This window comes from Scomber scombrus, chromosome 2 (genome assembly GCF_963691925.1).
Source record: "Scomber scombrus chromosome 2, fScoSco1.1, whole genome shotgun sequence".
Classification (NCBI taxonomy): Eukaryota; Metazoa; Chordata; class Actinopteri; order Scombriformes; family Scombridae; genus Scomber; species Scomber scombrus.
In genome coordinates, this window is record NC_084971.1 from 26,241,182 (window position 1) to 26,252,214 (window position 11,033).

The 11,033-nt window shown below is 40.2% G+C and overlaps 1 protein-coding gene across 1 annotated transcript in view; it reads left to right on the top strand.

Moving 5' to 3' along the window:
- Positions 1-6,653, top strand: part of dchs2 (dachsous cadherin-related 2) — a 31,532-nt gene extending 24,879 nt beyond the window's left edge. Inside the window, exons 17-20 of the mRNA XM_062426190.1 lie at positions 532-662; positions 810-1,096; positions 1,643-1,784; positions 4,045-6,653. Of these exons, the coding sequence (XP_062282174.1) occupies positions 532-662; positions 810-1,096; positions 1,643-1,784; positions 4,045-6,653 (3,169 nt within the window). The remainder of the gene's footprint in view (positions 1-531; positions 663-809; positions 1,097-1,642; positions 1,785-4,044) is intronic.
- Positions 6,654-11,033: the final 4,380 nt, after the last annotated feature.

Genomic DNA, 11,033 nt, shown 5'->3' on the forward strand with positions numbered 1-11,033 from the left:
TTTTTACACTGCCCGCATGCAGATTGTAAACAGTGGCAGCAGTCATAGTTCCCTAATGAGTCACTTGCAAAGTCCAGATACACATTTGAGTCCTACAAGTTCGTGTGTGGGATACTATTTAAGTAGCAAAACATCTCTACTATAAGTGAGCGAGAGGAAATGAGCTCATGGTGCAACTCGCAGCTTGCACCTTGCAAATTTGGTGAGACGGGCCCCTGATCATAATTTCGTTATGACTGTGCACTGCCAATCTTAAGACAGACTCATGAGACAGTTGTTTGACACATTTATTGGCAAGGCAAAAGAGGTACAAATTAAACTAAAATGGAATATCCTCCTGATTCACCTGTAACAGCATAACTGAAAAATGCCTCACCAGTCTGAATCTGCTCAAGTGAAAGTAGAGTGACTGATTTTACAAGGACAAATACCTAAAATAACACAATACTCAATACATGTCCAACATAGCAATATGCATCAATACACTGTCTAGTTAAGTGCCATTATTTGTTTACTTCTCTGATATTGCAGGCTGGTACTGCAGGCGACAGACAGGGGGAACCCTTCGCTCAGCAGCACCACTACCATCAGGGTGCAAGTGGTGGACGTCAATGACAACAGTCCTGCTATCCCCCCCATGGAGCCCGTGCCTATAGCAGAGAGTAAGACCTACTCACACTGCCCTGCTCTCATACTGCTTTCAGAGATACAATATAATTAAAAATGACAAACTGTAGAACAGAACTGATGTTGGGTGTTAAAGTTATGATCTATGTCCACTTATCCTCACATTTTTGGTTCTACTGCAGATCTGCCGGCAGGTTACATGGTTACCCAGGTGACCGCAAATGATGTGGACCTCAGCTCAACCATTACCTACAGCTTTTCAGACAACAGTAGCACCAACAGCCCCTTTGCTATTGATCGATACACTGGTGTGATAACGCTGACTCGAGCCCTGGACTACGAGGAGCAGACAGAGTACACTCTGACAGTCTGGGCATCTGACTCCCTCTACCAGACCACCGGAGAGGTCAAAGTTCAAGTGCTTGATGTCAACGACAACGCTCCAGTCTTTAGCAAAGTCTCCTACCAGGTATGGATTATTTGTAAACATCAATAAAAAGACATGGTCACACATACAGACCACTGTAATATAACTAGAAATCACTTTTTAACAAAAAATGCTTGAGTAAGGATTTATTAGCTGTAATTATGCTTTTAATAAAGATACATTTTGGGCAGTTGTGCAATCCATTACTCTTTGCTAATGATTTACTAATATTTGTGAGTGCAGACTTGATGTATTACAGAGTCTCTATTAATAAAGAGTCATATGGTTCTCACTTTATAATGACCCATCAAGTATTTAGTTACGCTTCAAAAGTCCATCAATTCAGAAGCTCTAAATGCTAATGAATTTTTATTTTGGTCCTAATCTCTCAGCTTTGAAGAGTGCAACTGTCCATCCTAAACTAAAGAGCAACAACCTGGCCACCCAAATGTTGTTCTTACAAATACTGATTGATAAAGCATTATTTAAACATTGTATAAACCAATAATAATGTGTTATCTGAGTAGCTGTGCAGTATACATAATGCTATTGCTGGAAATATGACTCATTAGTTGCTTTTTCTTTAAGGTGGAGTTGTCAGAGTTGGTCTCTGCAGACACATTTGTTCTGTCTGTGTCCACTACTGACAGAGACTCTGGATTCAATGGCAAGGTCACCTACAGACTGCTCTCATCTCCTTTACAAGGCTTTTATATCCAGCCGGACAATGGTAAGAGCAGCTCAACAGAAAGAGAAGACACAAGTCTGATATAAACGTCTCATGTACTGTTACTGTGCGTATATATGAGAAAAAGAGAGAGGTTAAGAAGTCACCAAAGAAAAAAACCAATGAAATGTACTGCAGTTCTTCTGTTAAAGACATTACTTCATGCTTTACAAGTTTCATGACTGTCTGGTTGTCTGATTTTCATATTCATCCCTCTCATTCTCTCCATTAAAATCAGTTTTTTCTGGCATAGTTAAAGGGGCACACTCCACAAGAAAGGGCACAGAGAAAGTCTTAACCTGGTTATGAGAACCTCAGCGAACACCATCAGAAGTTGTTGAGAGTTTAAACTATGCCAGTAGCAGTATATTTCTCCACCGTTTTATATTTTTATAGTCTTGGATATACAGTTAAGTTTCATGCATGGGGAAAAAAGGAGAAAGAACAATTTGAGATTTAGCAGCAGCAAAGGCAATTAGAAGTCATTGAGATAAAGTGCTTTAGAGGAGCCATGCCTATCCTATTATCTCTCTTTTAGAAATCCTTAAACCCAAGAAAGAAGATAAATCCTACATAGCTGAAACCAAACCAGCACTCCTCAGTGCTGGCTAGTCTTTTCCACTCAAGAATGATTTATGGGCTTCTATCATGTTTAAGCCCCAAAGTTTAATATCAGAGAAATGTATTTGCCCTGTTTTGCGGTGAGGAGCACTAATGGAAAGTGAAATGTGCATCAATGTTGACTAAATCTCTCTTAAACAAATCCAAAAAATGTAATATGGTGCTTTTTGTGGTAAAGTTCTTCTCAGTTTTTCCATGCTTATATATTTTACAAACAATGAATTGTGCTGCTTTAGAGGAGAGCCTCAAAATTAATAAAGCCATCCTGGAGAGACGTTTAAGTGGCAGTGAAGTGGAATAATAAATTGGATGGGCAAACACTTCATTGTCATCCAAGAAGAAAATTTGGTCTTATTGTCTGCACATGAAATTCATTAAATTATAGTCATACAGGAAATCCTGTTGCATTGCTGCATCTAATGACAAGGGCAATTATTCTTTAACTTGCAGTGCATTGTCATACAAGCAGACAGACGTTACAGATCTTATTCTAAAGAGAAACAAATGCAGGAACACTTAGTGTTTGTTAAACCATCTGTTCAATCGATTGAAAAGAGCTTTATAGTTTTGTTGGGACCAGATGTCAGGTCATTCTTATAGTTCCTCTACCTTGTAAGCAGTTTGCCTGTAAGAAACTGACATTGCAGTATGTTTGAATGAATGCTGGATGTCTGTTTGGTGTTAAATGCATTGTATCTTTTACACTGCATACATAAAAACCCAAATATTTGAATGGTTTTAACAGAAAGCAATGCTTTAAGAAAATTTATTTGAAAAGCATTTTTAAGCTGTATTACTAATTGATTTCTCCTTTTTCTTGGACATTTGGGGTCTAGAGAACAAGCTTAAATCTTTTATATTATCAGCTTTTTGAATTTTTATGGCAAAGTAGTTGCCAGTTTAATGGCTGACACAGATCAACACAAGCATTAATTTAGAGTTGTGTTTCTTACCACTTAAAGAAGTCATGAATGAAAATTCACTCTCCTTTAGATCAGTCTGGTATCTGAGAAACATATCTGGATCTTCAGCTAGCTAAATACTGCATTAGGAGCTTTTTGGCTGAGAACAGCTTCTCTCTATAGCTGGAAACAGGTTCATGAGAGGGCAGTTTGCAGGCCAGAAAACCAAAACAAGGTGCTGAACTATACTAAAATGCTCCATAGAGCTGAGGGGAACTAAGTTGGGTGATAATTCTCTGTAGGCTTGTCATGTTTTTATCCACCTGCTTAATCGAAGTCCAATATTCACTCTCCTTTAGCTCTGTTATAGTCTCTATCTACTCCTGAGGGAAATCGGTCCCTTTAGCTGCTAAATGCTAACTGTGTCTTTTTGCTGTTTGATGCTGAGCAACTAGTGTAACAGAGAGCTTTACAGCTGAAAACAGCTACCTTCTGTAGCTGAAAACATCGTTGGGAAGTTGGGAACGACTGATAATGATACTGAAATAATGAGGTGAAGCTCTCAATTATTCTCAGTAGAACTCTGTAGAGCTGCAATCCTCTGTAATTGCATCACTATGAGCAATGTCTCTGACATTACACACTGTCATTTGATACAATGTTGTACTGTATAAGAAGATATGAATTATAGCAGCTTTAAAGAAATTAATATACCATTGAACACATTTTTTGTTTTGCAGGGTCTGTTTTCACCAACAAGCCCATAAAGGCCATCGTAAACAGCAACCCAATCCATCTTCTCGTTGAGGCCAGAGACGGAGGTGATCCAGTACGCTCCAGTTTCACCTCCATAGATATAGTGATTCTGGACACCAACGACCATGCACCTCGGTTCCACCAGGACCTCTACACTCTTACCGTCTCAGAAGACACACCTACAGATACCACCCTGCTGACGCTCTCTGCAGAGGACCAAGACTGGAGCCCCGAAAATACCCATTTGGACTACACCATCATCAGGGGAAATAAGGAGAAGAGATTTTGTCTGGAAGTAAAAAAGATTCAGGTTGACAATCAGATGAAAAATGTAGGCAAACTTGTTCTGTGTAACCCTTTAGACCGTGAGACCACTGAGAGCTACATGCTAACAGTGACTGTGTCTGATCGAGGAACGCCTCCACTGAACAACTCTGCTGTTGTTATGGTGACTGTGACGGACTGCAATGACAATGCACCAATCTTTTCCAGCACAGAGTACCATGCACAGGTCAGTGAAAACAGCCAAGTAGGTACCAGGCTGATCCAGGTGAGCGCTCAGGATCCTGACCTGGGAATCAACGGCCTGCTGCATTATGACATTATCTCTGGGAACAGCAAAGGTCACCTAAAGCTGGACCCTCAGTCTGGTCTTGTGGTGGTCAACCACCCCCTTGACTATGAGGAAGACTCAAAATACACCCTCACCATCCGAGCAGCTGATGGCGTTGAATCATCGGAAGACCGTAAAGTGGCTTTTACAGTCGTCTTTATCACAGTGTTGGATGAGAATGACAACACTCCTTATTTCATGTTCCCTACTGTTAATTGTTCTGTGCTGGAAAACCTACCAGCATTTACCCACGCCTGCTCAGTCCACGCTGTTGACAACGACTTAGGCCCCTACGGGCAGCTTACCTACTCGATTCTGTCCTCCTGCTTCATGGACTATGGCAGTGGCAACCCTGAAAGAAAGGAGGCATTTGCCATTGACGCCCACACAGGTGATATTCACACCAGACAGACCTTTGATTACGAACGTGAGAGTGAGTACTGCTTTGTAGTGGAAGCCAGGGACAAAGGCGATAAAGCAGCTACAGTGAGAGTGCAGGTGGCCATCAAGGGAGTGGACGAGTTCAGTCCTGTCTTCACCCAGAAGCAGTACCGCTTCCTCCTGCCGGAGAACGCCAAGCTGGGAGAGACAGTCGGCTTTGTAATGGCAATGGACCACGATGGAGGAGTGGACGGGCTGGTGGAGTACAGCCTCGTGAACCCATCACCATTTTTCTCGTTAAACAAAACGATTGGTTCTATCCATGTGTCAGGCCCTGTATTTCGCAGACGTGGCAGTCATGCCAGTGATAATATGGTGGAGCTGGTTGTGTCTGCAGGTAGTCCGAGATTGGGCTCCAGGACCACCACCTCCCTGGTTTCTATCAACATCTCCAGCTCAGTAGAGGCACTCACTGGAATGCCTCTCGATGCGCACATGCTTACTCTGAGTGTCTCACTAATCATGTTTCTCCTTGTCCTCATCTTTTTTGTGAGTTTGGTTGTCAGGTACAAAATCAAAGAAGCCGCCATCAAAAAGGCTACTGCCATTGCCTCAAGTTTGAACCATAGCACAGGCTCATTTGGTAGATCTTATGGGCAGTCACAGAGTGAAATCTCTTTGCAAGAGATTGCACGGCCCAGCATCGTAATGACCAAGAATGACATATCAAAACCTTATACTCAGTCAGACTCAAGTGGTCGTGGATCAGCAGAGGGTGAGACAGCTGAGGACCAGGAGATCAAGTGGATCAATGAGTATCCCTGTCGTAAAAGAGATGAACCTGTGCAAGAGAACCAGACCTTAGAGATCTCGGACTCTGCTTTACCTGGGGACAGTATCTCCTGCCACTCTATTGATGTAGGGCCGGAGCACCTTTTAACAATTAATAAATGTTTAATCTCAGGGATTGCCAGCACAGAAAGCCTCCACCACTTCAAAGAAGAGGGAGGAGGTGAGGGTCTACTTCCAGTACTAAGGGTGAGAGATCTGGAGGAGAATATGGGGACAAGAGGGTACGCTCCCCTATCTGAAGCCCAGGCATCTGCGGATTCTCTGTCATCACTGTTGTGTCTAGAGGAGCAGCTGCAGGGCAGCTACAGCTGGGAATACCTGTTGGACTGGGAGCCACGTTTCCAGGCTCTGGCCTCCGTATTCACCGATATCGGGATGCTCCCTGACGAGGAGCTCCAAGGCGGCCGTGAGGACTTAGCAGCAGAGTTGAACTGCCTCATGCATCCGCCACCTCTTATAACAGGAGTGGCTCAGCCTGGCATTAGGACTGTGCCTCCACGAAAGCTGGCTCGCATGCCGAGCCTGAGCAGGAGGCCCTCTCACCGCAAATATGCCTATTCCCCTTTAGCCAGGAACACAGGACTAACCCCTTCAGCCATGACTCCCACTTTCTCCCCATCGCTGTCCTCACTGACCATGAGGACTCCCACTGCTTCACCAGTTGTCTCAGAGACAGGGGTGGGGGGTATCAGACTTGACTCAGGACCCCTCACTGCAAGCCTATTGGAGTCAGAAATACAGGTGTAGACATGAACATTGACTGAGGTGATCTGTGACATTCAGATTGCTCTTTCTTTCTCAATCTGAAGGTATTTGATCCTCATGATCATCTCAGTATTTTAAGGGACTTTAAGGAACGCTTCACAGTTCAATTTTTATTTTGGTTTATTATCAACATACTTCAATATTTATGAAATGCAACATATCAAACTCTTTCAGGAAATGGAACAATAAAGCCCTAGTTTTATTTCAGCTGTCCTTATTTTTAGGTTTTGGACCCATGGGTTTCATTAGTTTAACATCAAGAGGGACGGGCCCAGGCAAAGTTGTCATATGAACATAATTATTTCATTATTTAGATTAAGGTTGATTTCATAACTCACTTCTGTAATAAAAACTAATATTAGAAAAAGCCAGGATTCAGTTTTGCATTATATTCTTATAATGCAGCACTTTGAATAAGAGCAGATGTTTTAGTCAGCAATTAATTACTGAATATTTTATTGTAAACATGTTTATATGTGCACAAAATGAAACACTTTGTTATTGCAGTTGGTTTCGGCCCTTAAATGGAAACCTTTTCATGGTTGATTTAACTTTAATAACCAAAGAAAGGCAACATTGTTATGTGGTTATGTCTATCTTCCTGGAATAATAAAATCCAGGGTTTTGAATTCAGTTCCTTTTTTTCTTCTTTTTTTTTTTTTTGCCTCATTCGTCTTTAACATATTCTGCCAATAAAAGCCTGTGGCGAACAGAACTTATTTTATTAGTTCAATATAAGACAGTCCTTAATTTCAATATTCAGCCTTTCAAAGCTGGAAAGGAATCAAGGCTTATGTGTGCATCATCCAATTATTTAAAAAAAAATATCTGAGGATACTTTTGTATGGATTTGGGATATATGATTATATTGTCTTGCTGTCACTGTACAGTATAATGGCAGATTTTCTTAAACCAGCCCCATGTTGTGGCTGTTACTTTTCTCCATGAATACAAATGGTCTGTTGTCTTTATGCCTGTTTTGTGTGTGGTGACTGTAGACTATGGACACCATGTTAATAAACAGCACTTTATTATATGATATGTACAGTTTCCAAAGGAATTGTATTGAGCTTTACATACAATTCCTTACATACATTTGCAAACAAATTTGCAAAAAAAAAACAGTTTGGTATTTTGTTGGGGTTTAAAGGTTTGCTAGTGTGGTACTGATTTTCTTTTCTTTTCTTTTCTTTTTTTACACATCATCAGTGTCAAGTGTATAATGTATAATGTTACAGTATATTCAAAGATATGAACTATTGTAAATGAGAATCAATAAAAATCTAATTTAAAATGACAATCTTATGGTGAGGTTAATTAAATAACACGTTTTAAAAAATCTAATAAAACAATGTTTATCAGGTCTATTTTTTACCACACCCTACCTCAACAACCATCTGAGATGAAGGATGGGGTTCAGTCAACTCATATTGCACTTCATATTAAAAAGAAAGTACTCTTTCACTATGTTAGAAGCACCATCTTAACGTCTTGAACCATCTTAACCTCTTGAACCTTGATGTTTCCCTTAAAAAGCCCCTAAGTAGCTTCAAAGATATAAAAACAGTTGTGTACAATGCTACCACATAAAATAACTCTGCTTGTGTTGAGGCTTCATAGAAACTACGGCATGCCTGTAATGAGAAGAATATTAGTTTTAGTCATTTCATTTGATCAATTTTCATTAAGTTGATATTATTATGTATTTCACTGTTTTCATGTGTCAACAAGTCAAATTTAACGTGAACTGTTTGAAGCAGTGTTAGCCCCACTCTACTTTCAGCTGCATTGGTGTTTGGGCAGCATCTGTGCCAGCTTGAACAATCAAAAGCTCTTTCTGAAATTTTCTGTGCTTGGTTTGGCCTTACAATAATCTTAAAGCTGATTAACTGTCTCCTAAAAGCGGTCACATTATTGGAATATAAATCATACATTTTTCTGTGTTGGAAAACAATGTCACATTCAAAGATTTTGACTGGGTTTTTTCTGCTCAGTGATAAATCATCATTATACATTCATCCATTCATCTATTTTCATCTTATTGATGAAAAGCTGAATATAGTCACAACAGCTTTAAGACATTTGGAGCCAATTTCGCTTTCTTTGTCTACAACAGTGATCTGAACATCTCTGAATTTTGCTTCTCCAAGAAAAGCAAAGAAATACAAAGTAATTCAACATGGCTCCACTTGGTCTGCTGTTGAACCAAATGTGCTGCCCCTCAGGGAACATATGAGCTGAGGAAGCTGAGGAGCTAAAGTCTTTATCAGATAGTTTCATGAAAGATAATAAACAGTCAGGCCCCAAACAGTACCAGCCAAGTGTGTTCTGCATGTAGTCACTGATAGGTGCCTAATTATTTATTGACTCAGTTCAGTCTCTCCTCCGCACCTTCGTGGGTTTTGACAAGCTCCACACTCTTCAGTATTTGTGATTTCAGCAGGTCCTTGGCCTCAGGATCACGGCGATGGAAGAGACCTCTCGACATATCAGGTAATCTGGCCAAACAGGCTTCTGTGTCTTAGCACATAGCTCAACAGTCCCTACAACTGGAGTAAAGAGCAATAGTGGATCTTTATCAAATACTGTCTGTCACTCAGAACAGCAACAATAATTAGGAAAGTTGCAAGACGCTTTGTTGCAATTTTTTTTTGCATAAAGACAAATGTGTTTCCAGATACAATTTTACATGTATAATATATGATTGAGACATTTCTCATTTTTATGAAGCAGACAACAAGAAACTAATGGTAATCCCCCAGTACGATCAGATTAACCAGTTTGGGGGCCCCCATTAACCCCCCAATGTTACCACTCTCTGTGCATTGTGCATGTTATTCATATGTTTGCCACAGGTTTGCTCTGTTGTAATTTGACTAAACCCAAATTAGTGAATAAATTACAGTAAACACAAATTAGTTTAGAAGTATGCAAGGTGACAGCACAATAATGAAATAATAAAGGTCTTAAAACCAGGTTTTGACATTGATAATCAGACTAAATTGCCATTTCAATTTCACTTCGTTATTCATTGTGACACAGTGTTCATATCAGCTGTTTTCTGTTTGGGTGGAGTGGTTATTTTACCCGTACTAATCAGCAGTAATGTACTTAGTTGTTTCTCCAAACAAGAAAACAGCTGCCAATGAGCACAACACCAGACAGACTTGAATCACTGCAAAGACCAGCTGTTGGGCAGCGATTCAGAGGTCTGGAAGCAACAATTTAGATATCTGGAAGCAGTCTAAGGCTGTGTTTAGACATTAACACTGCATGAAAAAATGCTGCCTCTCATTCATTTCACTTAGGCCACTGCATTGATGTACTGGTGTCATAGCAGAGGGATAGTCTGTAAAAAAAAAAAATAATAATAATAATAATAATAAGTTGAACCGTGCTCAACTTTTTCATCAAAGATGTTGCATTGTCTCAATGGAGGATGCAATTATTGCTGCTGTGATAACTTTACAGAGTTGCGAAAAAATTCTTCCTAATAGCATTATAAATCACTGTTTAGTTTGTAGGTGTCTGATGAGCCTTAAAACCATAGACTGTATAAAAAAGATGGACGCAGCGAGGTGTGACTTCACCTATTGGTTTAGATTTGAACTGGTTTGAAGCTCAGAATTGAAGCTTATGGTCAGCTCCATCTTTTACACTTGGAGCCAGGACCTTCCCAATCCTTTACCTCAGACCAAAGCAAATGCCATCTTACTGGGAACACCAGCACAGCAGGTGCGCAAACATCAATGATCACCCACACGGCAGACATCAAAGCCTACTTTAAGTCTTATTAACAGAACAATGATTTCCAGAATGACCACTGGCATATTTATTAGAGGGCCCAAAATTAGTGATTGAGAACATAATGACTAATTGGAAAATGTTTTAAATTAGTATTTAGAAAGATGTTGATACTTTTTGAATAGGAGTCAGTTGGAGCAATAGATTTTGTGGAGCCAGCATGCAGGGGCCATCAGTGGCACAACATTTTAAGGTACTTCAACACTGGCTCCATTCTCAAGCCGATAGTTTGGCTTCAAACTCACTGTTCTTTTAGCCAAACTGTCCTCTAAATGTTGATGTCCGTTGATATTTAATTTTCACTTACTCAAATCATCCTCAACCAGTTAGATACAGTAAAGCAGCAGCTTTTGGGGGCCCTTCTGTGGTGTAATTCCTGAGAGTAGTTGTCTAATTTTCCACGTTGCTAATCCAGCCTTTGGTGGACACAGTAATGTCAAGAAGAAACCGTCCAATCAAGACAAATAATGATCTCTTACCTCTGAAATAATGCATAGTCATCTATAATAAATCATCACTTGTCAGATCTGGTCATGGGTGAGCTCACAACTCTATCCC